The sequence below is a fragment of the Vidua macroura genome, chromosome 26 (genome assembly GCF_024509145.1).
Source record: "Vidua macroura isolate BioBank_ID:100142 chromosome 26, ASM2450914v1, whole genome shotgun sequence".
NCBI classification, from domain to species: domain Eukaryota; kingdom Metazoa; phylum Chordata; class Aves; order Passeriformes; family Viduidae; genus Vidua; species Vidua macroura.
This window is the reverse complement of record NC_071596.1, coordinates 2,427,655-2,454,987: the sequence shown is the minus strand read 5'-3', so window position 1 is coordinate 2,454,987 and position 27,333 is coordinate 2,427,655. Positions and strand designations below refer to the sequence as shown.

Genomic DNA, 27,333 nt, shown 5'->3' with positions numbered 1-27,333 from the left:
ATGGGAGCCAGCAGGTCAGGCCTTAGCAATGTGCCCAGGGCCACCGCTCTGCAGCTCTGCTAAACCCAGGCTCGGGCTTAGTGTTAAACCTGATCCCTGCAGGGTGGATCCCACAGCATCTCTGGGGCCACGGGTATTTTGTTGTTGTTGTTTGGGTTTTTTTTTTTTTGTTTGGGTTTTTTGTTTGTTTTCTGTGGGTTTTTTTGTTGGTTTTTTTTTTGTTGTTTTTTGAGGTTGGAAGAGACCTTAAAGATCATCGAGTCCAACGTGAGCCAGGGAGCCCAGGTTTGTGTGTTTAGGCTCCCCCTGTGCCCCCCTGCCGCCCCTTTGGAGCTGTCACTCCAGCAGGAACCGCCCCGTGTCCCTGGGGATTGGGAAGCTGAGGGTGGGAGAAGGCAGAGCTGAGGTGGGAGCTGATCTCGCTCTGCTGCTCCCTCCCTTCTCTGTGGAAGATGGACCAGGGGCAGTTCAGGTTGCTTTGAAAAGTCTCCTTTGTAAGCAATGTTCCAAAGCAAAATGTTCCTTTTAACATAAATTATCTGTCCTAATCCTACCTCAACTCCCCCTTTTTTTTTTTTTTTAATTGATCTCCTTGTCACCTTTAAAAGTATGGGAGATCACTTTGGCAGTGATAATCATGTTTAATTCTCTTTTCTATCATACTTGGCTTATTTTCCCATGGTTTCTCTGCTGTTTGGCCTTGTCAGGTTTATGTTCTGCAATTTTAAGGTTTTAACTGTGATCAGGAATATTGCTGCTGGGGGCAACTGGATGCTTTTCCCCATGTTATGGATGTGGCTGCAGGATATCAGTTTATAGAAAACTGGATTTATTTTATCATTCTCAGGGTGATGGTGATAGACAAGAGTCACCCCTGTCATTGCCACATGACACAATGGCACCAAAATTCTGGTTATTTGTATCATTGCTCTCAGTGTCCCTGGGACTTAGAAAACTGAATTTTAACAACAAGCCTTTCCTGAGGCTTCCATGCAAAGCAATGCAAATAAAGTTAATTAATATGATTAAGCCTTTATCATTCTGGTCCAAACTGTAATCCCAAGGCTGGGAGCAGGGTGTTCCAGCTGCTTCAGGAATGGTGTTTCCAGGTCACTGTGGGATGTGGAGGGTCCCTGCTGGCAGCCAGCAGCAGTTCTGTGTCCAGCTTTGGACAGAGGGGATCAGAGGAGCCCATTTTGGGCCACAGGTGGTGTAGTTGCCATTGTAGGATAAATAACCCAGATCCTGCCCTAAAAAAGGAAGGGATTTTCAGGAACCCTTCCTGACAAAGCTGTTCAGAAAACCCTTCAGAGAGAGGGAGGCCAACCTTTCCCTACACAATCCCTTCCAATACTTTGCTGTTTTTACTACTACAAAGCATTTGGAGTTTTCCCCTTCAATCCATGGCTGCTGTTCGTTCATCCCTCACTTCCCACAGGCAGGAACAGTTTCTCTCCAGTCTGTCCTCACTGGATTCAGGCAGGACACATCCAAAGTCTTTTCTTTTATCCAAAATACTTACTAGTTCCAATGAGGCCTTTTTTTCCATGACTTTTTTTTTTTCCCCTGACCTCCAGGTATGACAGCTCTGACGCACTGGGAGGAAACTGGGATTTGGGAAACAAGTTGTCTTTCATTTTCCTTGGAAATCAGCTATTGTTGCAGCTCTCCCAGATCCCTGCTTGTTAGAATGTTTTGAAAAGCTCCCATTCCCAGGGCATTCCCAATCCTTGGATTGACTTTTCATCTGAGAAGGTTTCAAGAACTCTTGCTGCAGCTTTATGAGGACATTGAGCATTCTCCACCTGCAAGGTTTGGCTTCCCAGTTTGGAGACCTGGATGTAGAATGAGTTTGCTGTTGGAGGGAGAGGGCAGGAGGGACCTTCTCAGCCCAGTCCTGCTGTCCACGTGTGGTCCAAGGATTCATAAAGGCACAGAGCTCCCCCTTCAGCCCCCAGTGTGTCCCTTGCACACGCTGGGAGCTCTCAGAGTAACAAAGCTCCTTTTTAATTCCAGTTTTATTTATTTTAGCCAATTTTTTTTGCCAGTTGGTTTCATGCCAGCATTGTCTTTATGCTTAAATTGGCATCTTGGCTCTCTCTTGGTGCTTTTGTGTGTAGCAATCCAGCCCTTTTGTTTTGGTAGGCAAAGCAAACTGAGACTTTCCTCTGTAAATCTTCCTTTCTCCTTTCCCTGCTTCTTGTCAAGGAAGCCTCTCAGCCATCCAGAAGCATTCCCACACAAGTTATTTACAGAAAGCATCTCTCCACGACCACCTAAGTGCCATCACCTCTTAGGTAAAACTCAAATGTTTCTAAATTCATTTGCTGGATGTTGGAACAGAGCTAAATAAGCACAAACACCCAAGCAGAGCAAGGAGGGAAGAATTTGGCACAGCTACATGGCAGGGAAATGATTTGACAAGGATCATGGAATCATGGAATGCTTTGAGTTGGAGGGACCTTAAAGCCCCTCCAGTGCCACCCCTGCCATGGCAGGGACACCTCCCACTGTCCCAGGCTGCTCCAAGCCCTGTCCAGCCTGGCCTTGGGCACTGCCAGGGATCCAGGGGCAGCCACAGCTGCTCTGGGCACCCTGGGCCAGGGCCTGCCCACCCTCACAGCCAGGAATTCCTGACCAATATCCCATCTAAATGTTGCTGTTGGATCTTCACACTGGATCCTGTGATCCCTGTGTGTCTCTGCTTTGATGTTCTGTTGGAAGCTCCTCCAATGCTCTGGCAAAGGGATCCAAACCAGCCCTGGCTGAGCCCCTGGCTCGGGAGGATGGAGGTGGAAGGAGTTTGGTGGAAGGAAAACCAAACTCTGCACCACAAAAATGTTGCTTGGAGATCTCCCAGCAGGAGTCTGGGTCTGTTTAGCTCCTCTGCACTGATCTTTGATAGGGAACTAAGAATTCTTGTGGGTTTTTTGTGCAAACTGAGTGCTTTTCATATTTCTTCACAGCCAGCGATAAGGGTCCTCTTGACAGGATGCCCACAAGACCAGAGGTGTTGTTCCTTCAGCCCTGAGTGCTCCCAGAGTGTTTAGCAGGCACACCCCAGGGAAGAGGAGCCAGAAGGGGCTCAGAAATGGTGCCATGATTTGATGTGCAAGAGCAGCAAAGCTGCCACACCAAGCCATGCCTCCTGCTGTCCTGCAGGCCCCAGAGATGGACATTTCAAAGTTCTTTTCGGTTCAGAAGTCTGAAGCTCTTACTTGGGGCAGGTCTGGGCTATAAAAGTTGATCTTTTCATAGGTTTGACATGTGGAGAGGGGATTTCTGAGGACCCTTCCTCTTGGGGGAGCTGGGGTGCTGCTTGGATCCAGAGATGAAATTCCTCCCTCTGAAGAGAGACTCTTGACAAAGGCTGGAGGGACAGGGCAAGGGGGAATGGCTTTCATTGCCAGAGGGCAGGGATAGACAGGATATCAGATGGGTGAGGGTGGGCAGGCCCTGGCACAGGGTGCCCAGAGCAGCTGTGGCTGCCCCTGGATCCCTGGCAGTGCCCAAGGCCAGGCTGGATGGGGCTTGGAGTGATCTGGGACAGTGGAAGGTGTCTCTCCCAGGGCACTGGATGGGCTTTAATGTCCCTTCCAACACAGACCATTCCAGGATTCTTTGAAAGGAGTCAGGATGGGAAGGGAATCAGGGACCAAGGGGAAAAAAGGATCCTGGCATGGCTTTGCTTGACTTGGAGTTCACCCCACTGTCCTTCAGGACTTGACCCCACTCCCAGGTCCTGCCTGCACCCCGCCATTGTCCAGCCCCCTTTGGGCTGTCAGGGGATGGTGCTGAGGCTGCCCAGGGCTCCTTGCTCCCCTCTAAAGCCTCTCCCCAGGTGGTGCCAGGATCCATCCTCAGCACCAGCACACCCTGTCCCCAGGGAGCAACCCTTGCATGGGGCAGGGGTTCTCGGTGTGAGTGGAGGGGCTGGATCCCAGGAGAAATCGGGCACAAGGCTGAAACAAAAACTGCTGTGAAGTCACAGTGGCCTCCTTCCTCCCCCAGATTCTCTCTGCATCAAAAAGATGCCTGCAAACCCCAAACCCTAAACCCACGAGTGCCTTCTCGGTGTGCCAAAGCCGCCCCGTCCCCTCTCCCGTCCCTGGGCAGGGCAGGGGCCGTGCCCGGGCTGCCTGAGGCTGACTCAGAGCCGGCTTCAGCCATCCCCTGCCCGGGGAGCGGAGCTGGAGCATCTCCCCCGATCCTCCCGTCCCCCGCACCTCGGCACCGGCGGCTGGAGCAAGACGCGACCGGTCCCTGCATGTGCATCGCCTTTGTGTGCCGGGGATGAGCACGAACTGCTGCAGGGAAGCATTTGAACCAGAAAAACCATGCGGGGCTCGATTGTTCCCTGCATCCGTGGAAAATTACTCCTGTTCGCTCTCCCCTTTGCTCCAGCAGCTCCAAAACACGCGGGAAGGGGAGGGGGAGGAGGAGGAGGGAGGTGTCTGTGCCTTTGGGGTCGGAGCTGCTGCTTTTTTCTCTCTCTGCCCCTAAATGATTTATTCTGAAAGGCTCCTGCCTTGGTGTCACTGGGGCAAGCAGAGCAATCAGAAAGCGTTTTGGGGCCAGCCGCTTAAATGGCACTGGGAAAAGAATGGGAAGAAATGAATCCCCGCCATCCCAGCGATGCGGCTCCATCCCCCATCCCTCCCTCCCCCCCCTCCCTCCCCTGCCCATCTGGCACAAGGAAAAGCAGATGGGAGCGGTGCCCGTGGCGGAGTGTGCTGGTCCCACTCCCGCGGGGGCTGTGCTCCATCCCTGAGCTGCTCTGGAGCTTCGGGGACACTTCCCTGCGCAGGGGAAGTCAGGAATGGACAGGGATAGGGACAGGGACAGGGACAGGGACAGGGACACACTCCAGTTCCCAGTCGCCATCCTGCAGGCTGTGGGTCCGTCCCTATTCCCCTGACTCCCATCCTCCAAGGCTGCCCGGGCTGCCTCTTCCCCAGGGTTTTTTTTCTGGGCTGTTCCGTTTTCCGTTGCCTTTTGCAGACCCTGTTTTTTTAACCCGAATTTTTGGCTCGTTTGCTCGCCCACGTCCCTGATACTTTTCCTTCTTCCTTTTGCATTCCCTCCTCCCTCTGCTCCCAGTGCTGCCCAGCTTTTCTCTTTACCTCCCGCTCTCACTCTCGTTGTATTTTCTTGGTGGTCCTGCCAACAACCTTCTGGGATGTAAGAAAAGGAAAATCTCAGGTCTGCAGAGCTGAGAAGCTTCCTTAGGAATTGAGGCTGGCTGGGATGACTTTTTAGCTTCCTTTTCTTAAATTCTTTTTAAACCGTGCCTTCCCTCGCCCCTGCATTCCCAGCTCGGTCCCTGGTGCTGTGGACACACCCCGACCCCAGCTGCACTGCAGGGATGGAGGTGGGAAAGCTCAGGGCAGAAACAGAAGCTGGCTCTGTGCTGGAACTGCTTTTGTCCCTAAAAAACAGGGAAAATCAGATATTGAAGTTTTTACTGAGCAGTTGTTGCCAAAGCCAGACACTTCCAAAGGAGGAAGGCAGAGGCTTGGCTGGAGTGCTGTGAAAGGGATGAAGGTAAAGGAATGGAGTTACAGGCTGGGTGGATCAAGGATGATTCCTGGTTGTGGGAATGCAAACACTGGATCAAGGATGATTCCTGGTTGTGGGAATATGAAAATGGATCATGCAAGATTTCTGGCTCCTGCAAGATTTTTGCACCTGAGGGACTTGGGTTGGGCTTTTTTCCTTGTATTTTTGCCTTTCTGATTTGTTTTCTTCTGCTTTGAAATCCCTCTTGTGCCCCTGGTATCTCTGAAACTTGGTGAGAACCTCTTCCCAAGGAGGTGGAACATCCCAGGCCCTCAGCTGGAGCTGCCTGTGGGATGCTCCAGGGATGTGACAGGAGCCATCTGACTGCCATGGCAATTCCCTTCACTCAAAGCTTTGTTGCAAAATCCTGACTCTGACAGTGACCAAAGGAAGGAGGAATTGTAGAATCATGGAATGTTCTGAGCTGGAAGAGACCCACAAGAATCATCCAAGGAGCTGGAGGCATCTCCTTGTACAATCAGGGAGCTGCTCCTGACATTCTTCTGTATTTGTTCACCTTTTTTTCCCAAAACCTTGAGCTTTGAGCTTCCTCTGCAGTGCCCAGACCTGGTCAGGCCTGGTCAGGGAGTGGTGTTGAAAGTGTTTTATTTCAAGTTCTTTAAAGCATTTGTGAAACTGCTGCTGAGCTGGAGGAGCTCTGCAGTGACCTCCTCTCCCTCCTGGCCTTTGAATTGCTCACTTCCCTCTTTTCCCTGGTAGTGGGGAGCTGCTCTATTTAGTGGCTGGTGAATTCCTCATCAGAGGCATCCTCAGCAGTGGGTTTCTGTGGCTCTTGGGGTCCCAATTCCTTGGTTTGCTCTGGAATGATGGTGTGGGGAGCCAGGCTCAGCTGAGCTCTCTCCAAGTCAATCTCTTTTCCCTGCAGTCTCTCACTGCAGCCTCCCTGCTCCCTTCTGCACAAACCCAGCAGCCTCTCCCTCCTCACTTTTGGAAATTCTTCCACTCAGGGATCAAGAATCATGAGCTGAGTTCGTGGGACCAGTTAGTTCCAGGATTGAAGCAATCCCACAGCATTTTTTCCATGTGAATAACACGAGAATCCTTTTCTGGGCACACGTTGCCTCCCACCATGGCACTGTTACGCTGAGGGGCATGAGCAGGGCAGGGAAACCTCAGCAAAACTGGAGAAAGGTTCCCCTGGCAATGGGTGGGGTGGAAGTGTGTCAATCCAGAGTCATCCTGTCAGTTCCACCAGAGTCAGAGCGGTGTCTGTGTCACCAACATCGCAGCCTTGACACTTTTCCATGTGGGATTCCAGCCTGAAGGACACAGGTCATTCAAGCAATGGGGAATTTCATGGCAGTGACCTTCATGCCAAGAGGCAGAACTCAGGGTAGGGGCAAAGAGCAGCTGGAGGCTGGATCTAGGCTGGATCCTCCCATCCTATGCCCAGAAGTTTATTCCCTGTTTTCTTGCTGCACTTTCACCTTTGCCTCACTTAGTTTGTAAATCCCCTTCCCTTTGCACATCTCTCTATCCCAAATTGGCAGAAGTTCCTCGACTTTACCACTTACACCATTTTCTAGTCTGTTTATGTCCCATAAATCAAGTCAGTGATGAGCTTGGCATGGGGTCAGGAAGATTTTCACAGCGAGATCAGCTTCTCCCCTTTAATTAAACATTACAGGTTCCTCATGAATCCTCCCCCGTGAAACTTTTATGAAAAGCCTTAACAGAGTAATTTATGGGGAATCTGTTTTGATGTGCAGATCTGGGCCCCAGTTCTAACCCTGCACACAATTCCAGAGCTCCTGTAAACCTTCTGCCTTTGCTGGATCTGCCCTGGAACTGGGAGTCAGGGGTAAGGCTGGGCTGGGCAGAAGAGTGACCAACTTGCCCAGCTTTGGGCTCTGGAGTCTGAATTTTTGCTCTCAAGTATACGAATGTGGTGGTGGCTTGATGGTTGGACTTGATCTTAAAAATCTTCTCCCACCTTAATGATTCCATGCTTCTCTGGTCCTGGTTGCTGTGGGACTGAAGATCCCAATGCTGAAGGTCCCAGCAATCTGCAGACCAGATCCCAGAGTCTGATTTCACAGAGCATTTCTCCAGGTGTGTTTTTAACACTTTCCCACAGTATGGAACACTTGGCTCCAGCCACATCCCACAGCAATGAGATCCAGGAGTCCCTTCTGCAGGCACTGAACTCTCTGGGCCAGGGACAGGAGGCCAGGAAGGGCTGGAGCTGTGCCAGGGCTTGGCATGGAGCTCAGGGAAAGGTTCTTCCCCCCGAGGCTGCTGGCACTGCCCAGGCTCCCCAGGGAATGGTCCCGGCCCCGAGGCTGCCAGAGCTCCAGGAGCGTTTGGCCAGCGCTCTCAGGGCTGCTCAGGGTGGGCTTGGTGGGGTGGCTGGGCAGGGACAGGGCTGGGCTGATGATCCCTTCCCACTCAGGATACTCCAGGATTCTATGAAGAGACCTTTGCTGATTTCAGCCTGTGGCTTTCCAGTTACATCTGGACCCAAATTTCTGTGGATTAGAGGGAAACTGCTCCTTCTCCAGAGCTCCCTGGGGTTGTTGTTTCTCTTACAAGTTGACTTTCCCTCTCTTCAGCCTTTCATCCTGAGGAAGTTTTGCCATTTACCCCATTTGCTCCCACACCCATCTCTTTTTCTTCCTTTTCTGTCCCTTTCTGAGGTGACCAAGAGCTGCTGGCAGAGATGTGAGGGTGCAGGGGCTTCCTGCAAACACAGCATGATCTTTCCAAGCATCAGCCCTGCACCACAGCAATTCCCTGGCAAGGCTTTTTGCTGCCTTAAGCCTCGAGCTGACATTTGCACAGTGACATCCTCTGAGGCCTCTGAGCAGCTTTGGCTCCTTTACAGCCCAGTTCTGCAGAAAACTTAGTATTTTTTAAAGAACTAGGGTTTGCTTATAAATTGTGCTGTGACTTCACCCTTCCTTCTGATAACTGTAGCAGGTAAACTGGAAGGAAGGATAAAAATCCCTGGGAGGGGTGATTTTCCCATGGGAGTGGAAGAGGGAGATGCCAGGCCTGTGCCACATTGGCAGCAAGGCTGTCCCTGCAGCCCCTTGTCCCACCCAGAGACATGGGAATGGAGGACAAAAATAGGAAAGGAAACTCCTCCAGTTCCCTTGGGCACAGCAGAAGTTGTCCCATGTGATGGAAACCCCAGATTTCACCTCCTGTCCTGCTGCTGCCTTGTCCCAGCCACAACATCTGGGGACAAATCCCACATTGCTGGGGCAGGATGGTTCTGGGCAGCTCCCAACAGGCACAAGATGGCCTCTGAGGGGTGCCCAGAAGGTGTTTTTTGATAAAACCCCAAAATGCTAACACATGTATAGGATCTGTTCTGCAGAGCCAGCCCATGTCCAATCCCACCATGGGTGTCAGATCCTTCCCAGCCCTTTTCCACGTCAAGTTTTTTCCCTGTTATTCCCACTGCTCTGCCCACTTCATCCTATTTATAGAACATCTTTCATTGGAGTCTCCAGGCTTTTAACCTTTATTCTTGGAATATTATTCACTTCTTGGACTTGCCACGGAGCAATTACTCACCCAGGCTCCTCCCCAGCCTGAGTTTAAAAGGAATTCCCACGGGGCAGCTCAGGGTGTCGAGCTCCCCACAGCCAAAATGCCAGTTCTTCCTTGTGCCACGGCCTGTCCTGGCATGTCCCAGCCTGGCTCTGCTGCTCATTCACCTGCAGAGAGGCTTTGGTGCTTCTCTGGTGAGATCATTCACCTCCCAGTGCAGGAGCAAAACACTCCCAGGGGGATTCTGGCACCGCTTTCTCCAAGTTTCTTCCTCATTCTCCAGGTTTCTTCCTCATTCTCTTCTGTCTTGGTTTGAAAAGACAGGTGTCTGCTAAGGAAGGCAGGATCCTTCCTTGAAATGGAAAATGCAAACCCCCTCCCACCAAATTATTATAATTTTTAAATTAAGGGGCTCTCAGGCAAAGATATGGGAATAGGAATAACAGATCTTTAATAGGAAAATTAAAAATACAAATGCAATAGTACAAACAAAACCAAACCACTGACAGGGTCAGAGCAGGCCCTGGCACCCTGTGGGTCAGGGTGGTGGCAGCAGTGCCATTCCATGGGGGCTCAGCCCTCCTGCAGTGCCAGCTGTGCTTCTGCTGGAGCAGGATCCTGGACAAGGCTGGAGTTTTCCTCTGGAGCTCCAGGGCTGGTGTGGATGGGCCTGGGCTCCCTCTGGGAATGCAGTGGGGCAGAAAGCTGCTCCTCTGGGAATGCAGTGGGGCAGAAAGCTGCTCCTCTGGGGATGCAGTGGGACAGAAAGCTGCTCCTCTGGGAATGCAGTGGGGCAGAAAGCTGCTCCTGTGGGAATGCAGTGGGGCAGAAAGCTGCTCCTCTGGGAATGCAGTGGGCAAAGGCTGCTGTGCTGTTCCAAGGTCAGATTGTATCCAGGTAGGAATGCTTGGCTCCTCCCTTGGGTGGAGCATCTCCCATGGGATGATGGGATTTTCTCAGCCATGCAGGGACACTCACTGGCCATGAGCAGAAGATAATTAATAATTAATGGCTCATTAACAGAAGAGATCTCCTGGAGGGAGGATTGGTTGTGGAAGAGATAAAGAAAACTGCCCAATGAACAGAAGTTAACTGCCCCACCTCTGACAGACAGGGATAGAATACACACCCCCATTTCCAACCTAAGACATCTTCTCATCACCTGCTGGGCCAGCACAGTGTCTGTCTGGGAGTGTTCCAAAAATGTGTGGATGTGGCATTTGGGGACATGGCTCAGTGGTGGCCATGGTGGTGGCTTGATGGTTGGACTTGATCTTAAAAATCTTCTCCCACCTTAATGATTCCATGCTTCTCTGGTCCTGGTTGCTGTGGGACAGGAGATCCCAATGCTGAAGATCCCAGCAATCTACAGACCAGATCCCAGCAATTTGTGGGGATTTTGTCCCCCAGCTGGATTTGGATTTTGTCCCAGCCATCTGGGGATGGCTTCTGTGAGTATGAAAAGGGAGAATTGCCCCTTTCCCCCCAGAATTCCTGCAGCACCTTCCTGGCATTGTGGAGGGTGGGAATAACCCACAGGCTGTTGGAGATGGGTGGTGTTTGGCATCCACCAACACCATGAGGGGCTGGTGGGGATGAAGAGATCTCATCTTCCACTTCTCTGCAGGGCAGAGGGGGGTGGGGGGAGGTGATTTCTCCTCTCCCTACTTTTGCTGTTGAAATCCTTGGATATCTAGACCAGGAAATCACCTGCTGCACTGCAGGGATCCGAGGCTGGCTCAGGGACCGTGTCCTGCAGGACTTGGCTCCTCCCTGAGCCTGGCAGATGTGATGTTTGGATTTGGGGGATGCTGATGCCTGAGACTCCTGATGCATTTCCTATGGAAAAGGCTCCTTGTGGATTTCAGTGTCTCATCTGGGGCCTGGCTTGGGCCTCAAGGAGGGAATTCTTTCAGGCTGTGGTGGATATTTCAGTGAAACAGTCAAATAAAACAGCAGAAGGATTCCGCTGGTTTTGGTTTGCTCCCCCCCCAGCCGAGGCAGGCTGGGCACAGGTGGGGAGGGGAGGGAATGGGGGAAGTGTGGGGAGTGGTGCCTAAACACTGGCCTTGGAGCTGTGATGGAGACTTAATGTCCCTTAATGTCCCCTAAAGAGCTTCACTGGAGCCCAGAGGCACCACTCAAGGGCAGCTGAGCCAAAGTGGGGCTGGGAGAGGACACAGAGCTCCTGCCACAGCCCTGCCAAAGATCCTCCAGCTGCTCTGCCTCCATTTCCTTCCCAGGATGGAGCCTACAGCCGGATCCAGGTCCCTGCTCCTCTCGTTGGGATCTACAAAGTCATGGAATCTTCACTGGTCACTTGAGGAGTCCGAAGACAAGAGATCCCATCAACCAAAATGGTTTGGGCTGGAAGGGACCTTAAATCCCATCTCATTCTACCCCAGCCATGGCAGGGACACCTCCCACTGTCCCAGGCTGCTCCAAGCCCTCTCCAGCCTGGCCTTGGGCACTGCCAGGGATCCAGGGGCAGCCACAGCTGCTCTGGGCACCCTGGGCCAGGGCCTGCCCACCCTGCCAGGGAACAATTCCTGCCCAAGATCCCATCCAGCCCTGCCCTCTGGCAGTGGCAGCCATTCCCTGGGTCCTGTCCCTCCAGGCCTTGTCCCCAGTCCCTCTCCAGCTCTCCTGGAGCCCCTTCAGGCCCTGCCAGGGGCTCTGAGCTCTCCCTGGAGCCTTCTCCTCTCCAGGTGAGCACCCCCAGCTCTCCCAGCCTGGCTCCCCAGGGATGTGAGGGTACACTCAGATGCTGGCAGGGACACTGAGCACCTTTCTGCTGGGAGAAGCCTTGGCAGCAGCAGCTCCTCTCCTGCTCTCCTGCCCACTCCTACACCCATGTTGCCATGTTTTAATAACTCCATCATCACTTTCAGGATTGTTACCACCAGAGCCTGCAGGCTCCTGCCTCAGCTCCTGGGCACGCTGCCCTTCCCCTGCATGTCTCTGCACCTTCCTGCCCCATCCCAGGGCACATTTCATTCCTTTGTGCCTTTTTGCCAACAAATACCAGACTGGTGTCGTATCTGATCATGGGAACCACTTCAGTCTGTGTTGAACTCTGTGATCCAAGGTGTGATCACAGCCCTGCCCAAAGTGCAGCACAGGCTGTGTGGGAGTGAGGGTGTTTGGGCAGGAGGGAGAAGAGAAGGCTCAGTCCTCACTTCTCCATGTGGTGTTGGTGAGAACACAGCCTAAAAACCAGGGCAGTGCTCCAGGCTGGATGATTCCTGAACTTGGGAGCTGCCTGGGTGGAGGTGCTTGTCCAAATCCTTTGGATCACCTTCCCCCAGCCAGGTGGGCAGAGCCACTCGAGGTTCATTCCTGAAACCTCTTCTCTGTCACTCAGTGAACGATTCCACTTGATTTTGTATTAATCACAAGTTGGTGGATACAGCCTGGCTTTTGTAGGACATTTGCTTTCTCCTGGTGCTGGCAGGGAGCTGAGGAGGAGGAACAGTCCTAAAGCTGGGCCTTTTTGATGCCTGTGAGCTCTGTGATTCCCTTCTAAATCTCCTGTAACCCCCTGGAGAGCTGGGGATGCTCACCTGGAGAGGAGAAGGCTCCAGGGAGAGCTCAGAGCCCCTGGCAGGGCCTGAAGGGGCTCCAGGAGAGCTGGAGAGGGACTGGGGACAAGGCCTGGAGGGACAGGAGCCAGGGAATGGCTGCCACTGCCAGAGGGCAGGGCTGGATGGGATCTTGGGCAGGAATTGTTCCCTTTGAGGGTGGGCAGGCCCTGGCCCAGGGTGCCCAGAGCAGCTGTGGCTGCCCCTGGATCCCTGGCAGTGCCCAAGGCCAGGTTGGATGGGCCTTGGAGCAGCCTGGGATGATGGAAGGTGTCCCTACATGGCAGGAGTGGAATGGGATGAGCTTTAAGGTCCCTTCCAACCCAAACTTTGACTCCCTGACTCAGTGGAGCTGCCTCAGATGTACCCAGCACCAATCCAGCACCCAGAGCACAGCCCTGGCAGCTGTGGGTGTTAGAGTGACCATGACATCAGCCACAGCCACATCCCTGCCCTCAGTGCCACATGGATGGGCCCTGCCCAGCTCTCCCAAGGGCTTTGTGTTTGTGCTCCAGGGTGGAGGAGACGTTTCATTGCCTGGCTGCTGCTCCAGCCCAAACCGTGCTGTCTCTGGTGTGCTGGAGCTGGGTCCTGATGTGGGGCCAGGCTGATGGCAATCCAGGATCCAGGGTCATGGCAAGGAGGGGTGAACCTCTGTCCATCTCTCCCTTCCCTTCCAGTCATACCCTGGCTTTCCTGCAGGTTGGTGATGCTTTGAGGAGGCTCAAACTTTATTTGAAACACAAATCTTGTTATTTGAGCAGGACGTGTCTTAGGAAGAGATGTCCAGCAAGGACATATTGGGGAAGAACTGAAAAACATTAAAGATCCTGAGCTTTGACATCTCCTTATTGCACTGGAATGGCCAGCACCGGACAAAGCCTGGTCTGCAAGGGTGGTGAGCAAAAATGAGAGAAAAATGATTCATTAGGAATGTGGCTTTGGAAGGGGAGTTTCCTGCTGTTTGGAGTCCTTACTGGTTTGGTTCTTGCTTGTTCCCATTACATAATATATTGCATTTGGCATTGCTGTGTGAAAGTAGGAAGAGGGAAAGCTGGAGCAGAAGGGGCTTCAGTGAAAAACCTCATCCCCAGAACCCAGCCCTTTTTTGTCCCGCTATAAATCAGAGGAGTTTGGACGCCAGCTACAATTTTGGAGAGGTAAAGTCGTCATCAAAGTTTCCAGACCTCAGAGAGATGACAAAGCCCCTCCATGAGGACCCCAGCAAGTGCCTTAGAGGGACAAAGAGCCCCAGAGCACAGTCCTGGTCTTAGCAAGGGGATAAAGAAGGAACCCAAACCCCTCCAGCCTTCAACCTTCCTAGACTGTCCCAAAGGAACAGAGAAATCCGTGGTGTGAGGCAGGGAGGGGACAGCAGAGGGGCCTGGCAGGGTGAAACCTCTGCCCTTGGTTTCTGGAGGCTGCTAAGTTTTAATTTGGGAATTTCTGGTCTGGTTACAGAGAGAGAAATGGGGAACAGGGTTGGAGGCACAGAGAAACTGAGAAACCCCAGCTGAGGTCTGGAGGTGGGTAGGAAATTCCTGCTATTTCTGCTGTCCCTGCAAGACTTTCTGCTGTACTTTGTAGTGGGTTTTGTATTTTTATGACCCTTTTAAGACCTGAAGCCTGCCTGGAACATCTCCTCCCTCCCCATGTCCCACAGCCCAGCAGCTCCCAGCACAGGGAGCATCCCCATGGCACAGGGATGTTTCTCTGGACATGGATTTGTTGCTTCAGAACTGGCTGCTTGGACCTGTGGGGCCAACCTGGAGCCCTGGGAAAGGTGTTAAATCCACCAGGACCTGCTCTCCAGTGGGTGCCATCATCCCTAAGAGGCTGGTGGCTCTGTGGGAGGAGCTGAGGAGCAGCTCCTTGTTCCCACAGGAGGCAGAGCCCTCTCATTCCTGCTGCCCTGGGTTGTTTCCAGGTCTGTTCAGAGCAGAGGGAAGCAGCTCCTTCACTGGGAATGATTTGGAATCTGCAGCCCCCAGTACCAGAACCCGTCTGGGTAAATGCACCAACAGGAAAGCCATAAAAGGGGAGGATTTGTGATCACTGGGATGTTAAATATTGCCAGGCTGTTCCACCCAAAGCTTCACTTCCCCTAAATCTCCCCTTGCCTCAGTTTCCCATGGCATGCCTGTTCCAGACTGAGTGTGCCACAGCCCCCAGCCCTTGGTGGGACAAATATCATGGCCACTTTCCCAATCCCAAATGGCACTTCCAGGAGTAATTCCTTGGAGTGGAGTCACGTCCTCCTGTTCTCCTGGGAGTGACAAACAGCTGAAAATCTTTAAAGAGAGCAGCGATCAGCCCTGAGTGGTGCTGAGCTGTGAGAAAAGGGATCATGGAACAATTACGGAAAGGAGCTGAGACTAAAAGTAGGATTTAACAGGATCTGGATCTTCTGTCCCCGCTGACCTGAATGAGCTCCTTCTGCCAGGGAAAAGGAGCGAAACCTCTGAGATTTGTGAATTGGAGTTTTTAGGGCACACGTGGATTCCAGGGTGGGCAGAGTGGCTTTAATGTGGAGCTGCTCCAGATAGCTGTGGGTCATTCCAGGGGGTGATGGGATGAGCCCATGGAAGGCTCTCCCTCCACTGTCACTGTGGTGTTCTGCCCTGGCTGGTGGCTTGGGGGTGTCCCTCACCCCTGTGTGGTCCCAGTGACATCCACAAGTTGCAGGAGATCCTGGAGCCACCCCCAGGGCAGGATCCTGTGCTGTGCTCAGGCTCAGACACCGATGCCACAGCAGGATGTCCCTCTCTGTTGCCTCTGCTCTTCACAGAGCCCTGCCAAGCTCATTTCACCCAACAGCACATCCACAGCTCCTGGCCGGTGTTCCATGTGTGTTTTGTGTCCCTGCCAACCTGATCTTGTCACCATGCTGCGTGCCTGAGCTCCAGCCAGTCCTGGCACTGAGATCTGCAACTGGACCACCGTGACCTTCAGGGACCAGGACCAGGGAGCAGGACCTTGTGTGCTCCTTGTCCTGCTCAGCTCTGCCAATCCTGTCCCCAGCAGGATTCCTCCATCACAGGGCATGACTGTGAGACAGCCCGAACCCTGAAGGTGACCAGGACACCGCTGTCAGGGGTGGGTGTGTGTCCAGCAGCACTGCTCCAAGGATGGATGGAGGGATGGATGGATGATGGATGGATGGATGGATGGATGGTGGATGGATGATGGATGGATGATGGATGGATCCATGGATGGATCCATGGATGGATGGATCCATGGATGGATGGATGGATGGATGGATGATGGATGGATGATGGATGGATGGATGGATGGATGGATGGATGGATGGATGGATCCATGGATGGATCCATGGATGGATCCATGGATGGATGATGGATGGATGATGGATGGATGGATGATGGATGGATGGATGGATGGATGGATGGATGGATGGATGATGGATGGATGGATGGATGGATGGATGGATGGATGGATGGATGATGGATGGATGGATGGATGGTGGATGGATGATGGATGGATGATGGATGGATGGATGGATGGATGGATGGATGCATGGATCCATGGATGGATGGATAGATCCATGGATGGATGGATGGATCCATGGATGGATCCATGGATGGATGGATGGATGATGGATGGATGGATGGATGGATGGATGGATGGATGGATGGATGGATGGATCCATGGATGGATCCATGGATGGATCCATGGATGGATGGATGGATGATGGATGGATGGATGGATGGATGGATGATGGATGATGGATGGATGGATAGATGGATGGATGGATGATGGATGGATGGATGGATGGATGGATGGATGGATGGATCCATGGATGGATCCATGGATGGATCCATGGATGGATGGATGGATGATGGATGGATGGATGGATGGATGGATGATGGATGGATGGATGGATGGATGGATGGATGGATGGATGGGTGGATGGATGATGGATGGATGGATGGATGGATGGATCCATGGATGGATCCATGGATGGATCCATGGATGGATGGATGGATGATGGATGGATGGATGGATGGATGATGGATAGATGGATAATGGATGGATCCAGCTTGGGGCTGGGAAGCCAGAGGTGGCATGGGAGAGTTTTTCTAAGAGATGTTTCCCCTTCTCCATGCTCAGCTGGAGGAGTGTGTTAAGCTGCAGCATCTGGTCCCAAAATCCTATAGTGGGGTGTCCTCCCTGCCTGGGCCCCTTCCCTTTGAACAAAGAGCCATCATTTTTCTGGCTTGCATTCCCTCCAGGCTAAAAGGGTAAGAGGAAGAAGATCCTCCAAGATCCCAGAATGCCAGACTCATTTAGGTTGGAAAAGACCTCTGAGACCATTGAGTCCAACCTGTGCCCAATCCCTGCCTTGTCACCAGCCCAGAGCACTGAGCACCACCTCCAGTTGTTCCTTGGTGACTCTACCACCTCCCTGGACATCCCCTTCCAATGCCTGACCACTCTTTCCATGAAGAAATTCCTCCTGATATCCAGCCTGAACCTCACCTGGAGCAGTTTGAGGCCATTTCCTCTTGTCCCGTTGATGCTCCAAGGTGTGGTTCATTAAACCAAGGTGGTACCAGCCCAGAGAGCTCCCATCTTCCCTCACCAGCTCCACACCACCTCAAACCCAGGAGAGGAGACAGAAGATCCCCTTGGCTGTGTTTTCCAGCTTAACCAAATCCCTGAAGCCACGAGGAAGGGCCCAGGTCTGAGTTCTTGAGCAGAACTGACATCAGAAGCTTTGCAGGCCCATGATGTGCAGTCAGCTCTCCTGGGCACATGGAGCCTGTCCAGGTATCAGCTGTGGGAATCAGCTCATGCAGAGGATGCTCCATCTCCTGCTGGCTCCCTCCAGCCCTGCTGCAACACCTGGGGATGTGGAGCCACAGGAACACCCAGCATGCAAACTGCTCCAGGCCTTCCATTATCCACACCTCTGCAAGGAGATGGCTCAGCTTGGCAGATCTGAAATCTCCATGCTGACAGATGGGATCTGACAGGAGCAGCACAGCTGCCAGAGAGGAGACATTCCTTCCCTTCCTGAAACCTCCCAAGTGCTCCTCAATAACCCCAGTGCTCAGAAAGCTCTGTGGTTCCTGCAGGAATCATCTCCCAGGTGGATGTTTGGTTCCTCAGGGGAAGGAGGCAGCAGCTGTGCGTCAGCACGGCCATCGCACAGCCCCCACAGCTGGAGCTGATGGATCCAGCTGAAAGAGGAATTTTGGGTCAGTGGAATATTGCTGTCAGCACTGGGCTGTGTCCTGGTTGCCATGGGGACACCTGTGCCTTTGGGGTTTGGGTTGTGCAGGGAATCAAGGTGCTCCTTCACCCCATTTCCTGGAGAATTTTGGTGTTTCTACGATCCTCTCTCCCACCAGCCCTGCTCTGAATGCATCCCCAACCACATCTGAGGGAAGGGTGGAGGGCTGGGAGACACCAAGCTCCTCCAACAAGCCTGTGCAGCACCTGGGTGAACTCCACGTGCATCTCCAGCAGGTCTTTGGTGCCAGCAGAGGACCTGCTCTGTGCAACCTCAGACCTGTGGCCCCCAAGGGACAATGCCAGCGTGGGGGTGACACAGCTGGAGCTGGGCATTACCTGCAGAGCTGTGCTGTGCCCAGGGCACTTGGCTTGGCAGAAAACATCCAAATTCCCATCTCTGAAATCAGGCCAAGAGCCCAACCCTGCCCAGGTTAGAGGGTAAAGACTCCAAAGGCTGGGAAGTGTTTTGGAGTCCCAAGCCTTAGGAACATGGTCAGGCAGGTTCTGATGGAGCCAGGGATGAAATCCAAGGGGAAAGCCTGCAGCCAGCCTGGTGAGCAGTGGGAAAGTCACCCGAGCAGCCAGCTCGAGCATCTGCCACCCCGTGTACCTGTGGCAGGAGGAGACAGAGTCAGGCAGGGGCTGGGAGCTCTGGGGGGAGAGGGAATTGTGAGAATTGAGAGAAGATTCATCCCCAGAACCAACCTGTGCCGAAAATACTCAGTGACTAATTTTATGCCTTTCTGATTGCCTTTTAACTGCGAGTTATTAAAAACGGGGAGAAGGGAGATGATGTCCTGGTGGGAGGAGAAGTGAGCGTTGCCATGGCAGTGAGGGGATGCTGCAGCACAGCCCGGACCACAATTCGTGAGGACAGAGGCTGGGGGACAGCCCGGGAAGCCAGGGAAGAGGGGCTGTGTCATCCAGCCGAATCCAAAGTCACTGTTTGGCCTGGACGCTGCTCCACTGCCCTCCCCTGCTCTCCCACCTGGCTCTCTCCTCTGCTCTCCCAGCCGGATCGGGTTTCCCCCTCCCTAAGCTCACCCCTTCCCAGAGACACTTTTATCAGGCTCCGGGCACTAAAGAAGCCGGGATTTGGGGGGGGTTCAAGAGATTAGGAAAGAATTTGCCTCCGGGAATCTCCTTCCTCCATCTGCCCGGGATAAATTGTGCGATGGAGGTGGAGGCTTTGCAGCTCCACGGGGAACTGCTCCGAGCTACACGTGTGGAGGCAAAAACGCTGCCGGTCCCTCCCCGCTGCGGGAACCGGGTGTTGAAAGGTCCTAGGAAGGGTGAGGAGAGAGCCCTCTATCCCGTGGCTCCATGTAGGGATGAAGTGGGAGGGTGTTTTGCCAGAGCTCTGCGAGTGCAGACGGTGCCTGTTCAGCCCCTGGCATCTTTCCTGGAAGGACCAGCTCACCCACGGGAGGCAGGAGCAGGGAAAAAACCCGGGGGCAGCATGGGAAACGTGATTAACTGGGAGGAAAAGGGATTTTATTTGGCCTCTTTATGATTTTCTTCTTTCATCACCTCCCTATAAAGCAAATGCCATGCCAGTGAACAACTCTTACCCTGCTGGAATGGGAATACAACCGGGAAAACTCTCCTGAGGGTGTGCCCACCGCTCTGGCCGGTGTGGGGGCTGCGTGCAGCCCCATCCCTCCTCCATCCATCCGGCTTCCACAGCACATTGTTCTTCCCTCCGTGTGCTCAGTCCTGTCCCTGCCGGAGAGGGCAAATCCCCGCCCTGGGGAGCAGCTCCATGTGCTGAGAGCTCCTAAAGCAGGACCTGGCTCCAGCCTCACCTGGGAAAGGCAGTGCCTGGTTTATTCCTCCTTTAGGTCTTGCTAAAGAAAAATGTCAACACCGCAGGTGTGGAATGTTACAATTTCAGGGACTTGGGGGGGTTTGAGCCTGAAGCCTCTCCATAAGAGCAATGTCCTCAAAGTGGGATGTGCCAGACTGGTCCCAGGCACTGTGGCACCACATCCCTGGCACAGGGGCTTCTGCCTGAGGCTGTTCCTGCCCGTGCTGAGCTGGGGGTTCGGGATAACCCCCACAGGCAGGGCCAGAGCCCGAGGGTCTTTTGCTGCTCCCCAGATGGGATTCTTCATCTGCTCCCTGTATCCTGGGAGTGGGTGGGATGGGACATCCCCTCTCCCACCTGCCCAGGAGGTGCTTGTGGCTGTGACAGGGCACCTGGGGACAGGAACGGGGACATCAGAGGCGTGGGAGGGCAATGGACCTCTCCAAACACTGCAAATCGGGGTTTTCACTGGGGTTGTCTGAGCACTGCTGCCCCCAGGGGAATTTCTCGTCCTCTCTCTTTAACCTGTGCCTTGTTCCACCTCTGCACCCCCAGCACCCACATCCATCCATCCATCCATCCATCCATCCATCCATCCCTCCCACAGCTGGCTCAGACACCCGGGGCCGGGGGCCTGTCCCCTCCCCGTGCTCTCCGGGAGTGTCACAGAGGGACAAACCCCCTCGCAGGTGCCCCGAGAGCCGCACCCCGAGCCCGGGGCAGCCCCTGCGCTCGGGGCCGGGGCTGAGCTGCCTTTTGTGGTGCTCGGGCCCCGGTGATTGGGCGCTATTTTGCTCCGGCTCCCTCCGGCAGCTGTTGCTGTTCTTTACCCGGGAGAGCCGGGGCCGCCCGGGGGCTGCAGCCGAGGAGGAGGCGGCGGCCGACCCCAGGTACGGATTTCTGTGGCTTTTAAGCCCTGGTGTGGGGCAGCCCCTGGCCAGCCCTGGCCACAGCCCGGCTCTCCGTGGCCGCGAGGGAGCGGGAGCCACGGGGCTCATCCCGGGGCGAGGGTGACAGGGAGAGCGGGGCAGGCGAGGGGACTATTTTTGGAAGTTTCTTTGATGTGAGTCAGCGGTGAAAGCGACCTCGGGAGCCCGTGCAGGAGAGGTCCCAGCGGCAGCAGAGCGGAGCTGATTATTTGTTAAGTGCCTGCGATTTTGAGCCTTTACGGGCGGATCTGGCGTGCGGGGCGTGAGTCTCCGAGCGGGATGGGCAGGCAGGAGGGATGGATGGATGGATGGATGGATGGATGGATGGATGGATGGATGGGAGCGCTCCTGGGCAGGGGTGCTGCGAGCAAGGACTTGGGGACTGCGGGTGACCAGCCCTGCCATGGGCAAAGTGTCCCTGGCATTGGTGACCATCCCTGGCATTGACAGCTACCCCTGGCACTGTGGCCACCCCTGCCCTGCTTGGCCAGGGCAGTGGCAGTGCCTGGATCACCAGCCCAGGACGGCTGTTCCTGCAGGTGACACGGCCCATCCTGCCTGGGGACAAGGATCCTGAGTGGGCTGTGGAGCCCTGGAGTGCATCCACCTCCTGCCAGGGCACGGAGCCCCATCTCCTGCCCAGAGGGGACAGACCTGGACATGGATCTGGTCAGCTCTGGGGCCGAGTTAATGCCTTTGGGGCACATGGCAGGGAAGGGCACCTGCCTGACCCCAGGTCTGGAGGCTCTTTGAGCTCCTCCATCAGGGTGAAGCCCAAGGGGTGGAGACGTGGAAAGAGCCTGGCACTCTGTGTCAGGGCACTGGGCCCAGCTGAGGACTGGGGAGCCCAGCAGGGGTGTGCTGTGGGCACCAGTGTTTGATCCCTCTCCATTTAGTGAGGGTCCCTCGAGGTGACATGGTCCCTGTGCGGCATTGGAGAAAGACTTGGGATGCCCTGAGGCCACCAAAGGGCTGTCCAGGTGGGCAGGGAGAGCTCAGAGGTGGCCAAGGAAGGACAGGTGAAGAAGTTCCTTGTTCTCACTGTGAGCCATGGCCACTGGTGAGGTGTGTGAGTCTACAGGACACAGCTCAGCCTGGCAGAGATGGTTCTTCGTGGTGGTGTCCCTTCACAGGTGACCTCGGGCACTGAGGGACACCTGTGTGACACCAGCTCCATGGGAATGCGGATCATGGCCAGGGAGAGGAGGAACAGAGGCTCAGGCCCTCCTCCACCTTCCTGGTGCTCATTTGTGCCCAAAACCAGGGTGAATGATTGAGAAGCTCAAAAACAGGGCAAGCACATGTGGGGAAAACACTTTGAGGAAAAGTTCTCCACCTTTGTGCTTCCCCTGGTCTGGAACCCCCCCAGGCACCACGAGAGTCCTGGGGCAGCTCCATCCCTTCCCAGCCCAGAAAGGACCAGACTTACATCACTTAAACAAACCAAAGACTCATTTTATTTCCCCTTGAAAGCAAAGATCTTTCAGATCATGGCCAAAAGGTTTCCTCTTATTTGTGTGTTCTGCTTCCAACATTGACTTGTAGGTTTCATCCTGGGTACTGGTATCTTTTTCTCAGTGTTCCACATGAGGGAAATATGCTAAATCTGGCTCAAAGGGGGCAAAAATTCTTCCTTCTGGGGAGGATGTGGCACCTGAGGCACTGGACTCAGAGATGCCAAGAGGGCTGAAGCCAGTGCTGCTGGGACCTTGTGGTGCCTTCCCACCCCTGGAGCTCTCCCAGGGCAGAGAAACCCCCAGGACCCCGAGAGCCCAAACCCCTCCCCAGCCCTTCCTGGTGTCAGAGCCCTGGGGACCCTCAGTTTTCTCTCTCACTTCCCAACTGGGAAAAGGCCTGGGAGTATTCCCTGAGCTCCCTTGAGTTCCTTTTGGAGGTCTGGTTGCTCCATGGTAGCTGGGACTTCTCCTGCTGCCAGGCTCTGGCCTTCCACTGTCCAGCCTTGTGTTTTCAGGGTGCCCGAGCATGCCCTGGGCTGTTGCCCCCCCCACTTGCCTTGGCAGGGAGGTCACTGTCCCTTTGGCTGCCACTCCCCTGGGATATCCAGGCTGGTGACATTTTGGGGCCCAGAGCTCCTGTTGCACCCCCTCGATGCCTGGGGGGGTTTGCCTGACTTGGGACACCTCTCTCCATCCACGGGTGACACGGCAACACCAACAGGGTAACCACAGCCAGATGTCCCTCTCTGCAGGCTGGGGGTGTCACTGAGGGCTCCCCAGTCCCTGTGATTCCCACCTCCCCAGATTTGTCACCTAAGGAGCTGTGCTGTGCTTGTCTGTGACAGATGCCAACGCTCCGGTGAGCAGCGACAGCCACGAGGAGAGCAGTGGAGCCCATGTGAGTGCCCAGGGTCAGGGTGGGGGTGCCTGGGGGGATCCCTGTGCCAAGGGAGGGCAGGGGGGTGCCAGGGATGGATCCCTGTGCCAGAGCAGGAGATGTCAGGGATGGATCCCTGTTCAGGGCAGGGGGGTGCCAGGGATGGATCTCTGTGCCGGGTCAGGTCAGGGGGCCGGGCTGGGGCTGTCCCGCAGTGACATTCCGCCGGGCAGTGTTGCAGCACGTCCATGCCGGGCAGCCCAAGGTCCTGCAGCTGTCGCTGTCACTGATCCGTGCCGGTGGGCAGCTCTCTCTGGTGGCACTGACCAACGCCCAGCCCGGCCACCAAAGCCCCGCTCAGCACCGAGCCCGGCGCACAGCGCGGCTCCCTCCGCTCCCCACACATCGAGCCTGCGCTCAGTGGATGCTGCAGCCCCAGCCCAGCCCCGAGGGCTGCTCCGGGGGGATCCCAAGCACAGCCTGGGGGCTCTTAATCGCCAGCCCACCCGCGGGGCTAACTCGTGGCTAAATCCAGCTTAAATAACGTAAAATACACCCCAGTTTTAAGGCTGTTGAGGTGAATACTCACCCCAGGTGCTGCAAGAGCCGGGTTGGTGCCTCTCGCTGGGGCAGCACCGGCTCAGCCCCGGGGACCCCCGGAGCAGCGTGTCCCTGTGCCCCCAGCCACGCTCTGTGCCCTCCCGGCAGGGAATAGAGGAGGAGAGTCCCCGGCGCGGTGTCTCCGAGCAGGACCCGGACCAGCCCGAGGCAGAGACAGGAGCCGGACATGCCAGAGCCAGCCCCGCTCGGCGGGGACAGGAAAGCGGCGGAGAAGAAGCGGGTGGAGAAGGTGGGAGCCAAGGGCAGCGCTGCCGGGCCGCCAGGTGGGTGTGTGGGAAAGCCCTTCCCTGCCCCAGAATGGCCACCCTGGCCCCAGGTGGCCACAGAGGCACAATCCCGTGTTTTCGGGAGGGGCTGTCTGGCCACGGAGCAGTGACAGGAGGAGCTGTAGGGAAATCAGTGGCACGGGGTTGGAGATGGGGCTCCTCAGCCGCCTGCCAGATCCTCCACCTCCTCCTCCTCCTCCTCCTCCTCTCCACCCTGCCCAGATTTGCTGCTGGAGGAGGAGCACGGGCAGAGCTTTTCCCAGCTTGATCGCCAGGATACTCTAATGCCACCATGGCCCAAACCCCCGGGTCTCAGCCCCCGGGACACTCCTGTCCCCACTCCTGCAGTGCAAACACGTGGCAGGAGCAGCTCCTGTCCCTGTCCCTGTCCCTGCCCTGTCCCTGCCCCTGTCCCTGTCCCTGTTTCTGTCCCTGTCCCTGTCCCTGTCCCTGTCCCTGTTTCTGTCCCTGTCCCTGTCCCTGCCCTGAGCAGGCTGTGCAGGAGGATATTAAGAGCTCTTCCCACCCCCCAGCTCAGAGCCCTTTGCCTCTTCCCAGTTCCCTCCAGTAACATTTTTCCGTGGGGGCCCCAGTCCCCAGGACCCTCCCCGTGCAGAGCAAGGTGGAGCCGCCCAGCCTGGACCCTGCGGAGGAGCCGCTGCTCTGGGAAGGGCTCACCCTCAACAAGTGCATCCTGGTGGCCTCCGTGGTCGCCCTGCTCAGCGTCACCTTCCAGGTGCTCCAAGGTGAGTCGGGAGGCGGACGGAGCGGGAAGGGGTGGCCAGACCGTGCTGCCACCTCCTGGCTCCTGTCCCCTCCTCTCTTGCAGCGCCATGCTCCAAGGAGGGACTCGCCCGCGGCCGGCAGGAGCCTCCGCCCCCTCCCATTCCCGGTGGGTCCGACCCTCTGTCCCTCCCCGACCCCCCGGGTCCAGCCTGAGACAGGGCCACATCCCAGGGTGGGGTGGCCCTGGGAGCCCCTGGCTGGGATATCCCACCCAAGCAGCCTCAGCTTGGCCTGTCCCTCTCCCCTCCCAGAGGCCGTGAGCCCCAAGGCGGAGATCCCAGAGGCGGTGACCGCCCAGCCTGCGCCGCCACCGGAGAGCAGCGCGGTGGAGGATGATGGTGATGATGAAGAGGGTGACGATGACGATGACAGCGAAGCTGACAGCAACCTGGTACGGGTCAGGATGGCACCTGCCGGGGCAGGGAGCATCTTGTCCCCAGGGGGAGGGATGGAGAGGGGTCCCGGTCCCCTGGGCTGCACCATCAGCTCCTGGTCCCCTCTGTCCCCGCAGGCAGAACCCTGGATCTTCAAGAAGTGGTTTGGCCGCACAACACCAGAGGATGAGGACAAGGATGAGGACAAGGATGGGGACATGGATGAGGACAAGGATGAGGATGAGGACAAGGATGAAGAACCTGCAGATGTCCCCGAGGTGCCAGTGGCTGTGATGGAGGGGAAGAAGAGCCAGGAGAAGCAGGAGAAGAAAATGGAGAAGGAGGAGGAGGAGGAAGAAGAAAAGGAGGAGAAGGAGGAAGAAAAAGAGGAGAATGAGGACGAGGAGGATGAGGAGGATGAGGAGGAGGAGAAGGAGGACAAGAAGAAGGAGGAGAAGAAGGAGGAGAAGAAGGAGAAAGCCCGGGAAGGCCGTGCTGTCCATGTGGAGCGGAGCAGCCGGAGGGAGACACGAGCCAAGGACAGGACAGCGGGGGACAAACCTGGCAGAGCCCCCAGGGCCCCCAGGGACCCCGAGCAGCAGCCCCAGAAGAAGCGAGACCGGGAGAGGAAGGAGAGGAAGGAGAGACGGCGGGAGAGGGATGAGCCCAGGAGGGAGGGGTGGAGGGGCCGTCCCGGCAGGGCTGACGGCGGCCGGGAGAGCCCGAGGCGGGACTGGAAGCAGCAGAAGGGCAGGAAGCCCTGGGAGCCGGCGCCGGGCAGGGACAGCAGGGCCAGGGAGGGCAAGCGGCGCGACTGAGGCCGGGGTGGGCGTGGGGCTCGATGGCGCTGGATCCAGAGGGATCCAATCCCATCACCGCCCCCGGCAAGGGACCCCCGGCCCTGCCAGCCCTCCAGAGACACCCCCGGGCACGGACAGCACGCCAGGACCCCCGAGCAGCAGCAGAGCAGCCCAGGAGCCTGGCACGAGCCTCCCTGGGGACTTTGGGCCACCCTGGATCAAAGGTGACCTGAAAGGACTCATGGAAGGAGCTTCTTTGAGCCTCCTTACTTCTCCATCCCCACCCAAAATCCCTCTGCAGCTCCCCTCCACTCGTGGTTCCGGGGTGAACAGAGTTGTGTCCAGACTGTGCAGCTCTTGGGTTAATGGTTTTATTGAAAGCAAATCAAGAGAGAAGAATATTCTGGGTTACGGAACCAGGCTGCAGCCATCCTCAGAGGGACATCAGGGACAGACCCCCGACCTCACCCAGCCCAGTGCCATCGCTGCAGGGTGGCCCAGAAGGTGCTGGTGACAGAGCAGGGCTGGAGCCTTTCACCCAGGGATCCCTGCGGGCCTCGCCTTCTCCGAGTCGCTTTTAGGAAGGAAACACAAGAGCAATATCACACAGCCAGAGATGTTCACAGCCCTGACCCATGGCAGGTTTCAGTATTTGCTAAATCAACAGTGGTTAAAATAAACTATTTTCATTTTTAATAAGGTATTCAACTGGATGTTTTTTAAAAAATGGGGGTGGCAGGGGGAAGGAAAACGAGAAAAGCCCTTGTCCCTGGTTATGTGTTTTGTCCCTGGTTATGTGTGTGTGTGTTTTCAGCGTTTATCCTGCAGGGCTGTGAGATGGAACTGGTGGGTACCAACCTCCAGCCGTGCCTCCCCGTGGGGACACTGCAAAACCCGAGGAGGTGTAGCCAGGACAAGCCCAGGAGCTGCTTCCAAGGGTTTGGCTCCCCGGCTGAGGGCTGGGCTCAGCTGGAAGATGATCTGGGGCAGGCGGCCCGAGCTGACGCCGGCAGGGACGCGGAGCAGGTGCTCTGGCAGCCGTTTGCTCCCGCTCCCATTAATGGTGTGAGCAGCCCGGGAGGTGTAACGGGATCGCTCCCTCCCTCCTCCCCTCGCCCTGGCAGCGGGGTCAGCGCGGGGTGACGCAGATGTGACCTGGCCGGGAGCCCCGGGCCACGGCCAGCGGCTCCTCACAGCCACAGCTCACACAGAGACGTGTCCCCAGGGCGAGGCTGGTCTCTGCGAGGGGATTTGGCCTCTCGCTCTGCTGTCACAGGTGGAGCCTTGTGGCCAGGGGGGTCCCGTGATGGGCCGTGGGCTGGGGAATGGCCAGAGGATGCTGCAAGGCTTGGACGAAGCAGCAGCTGCCCTTCCCAGCCACTACAGGAGCAGAGAGTGAGGGATAAATAAGAATGGTCCTGCCTGGATCTGCCAAACTTTGTCCTCCCCCCACGGCCCTGCCGTGCCCGTACCCGGCAGAGCCAGAGCCCGCGGGCACCTC

The 27,333-nt window shown here is 55.7% G+C and overlaps 1 protein-coding gene across 1 annotated transcript; it reads left to right on the top strand.

The window, feature by feature from the left end:
- On the top strand, positions 1-27,231 carry LOC128819530 (cilia- and flagella-associated protein 251-like). The gene is made up of 8 exons (XM_053999783.1): positions 1-14; positions 14,121-14,185; positions 22,954-23,006; positions 23,694-23,835; positions 24,466-24,618; positions 24,702-24,764; positions 24,910-25,049; positions 25,170-27,231. The coding sequence occupies exons 1-8, from the start codon at positions 1-3 to the stop codon at positions 25,848-25,850; spliced, it is 1,311 nt and encodes a 436-aa protein (XP_053855758.1). The 3' UTR covers positions 25,851-27,231.
- The last annotated feature ends 102 nt before the right edge of the window (positions 27,232-27,333 follow it).

Bases quoted from the DNA above. Each gene is read 5' to 3' on its own strand.
- LOC128819530 (XM_053999783.1), top strand. The intron at 23,007-23,693 runs GTGAGTGCCCAG...CCCTCCCGGCAG, and splicing joins AGGAGAGCAGTGGAGCCCAT to GGAATAGAGGAGGAGAGTCC. The intron at 23,836-24,465 runs GTGGGAGCCAAG...TGGGGGCCCCAG, and splicing joins AGAAGAAGCGGGTGGAGAAG to TCCCCAGGACCCTCCCCGTG.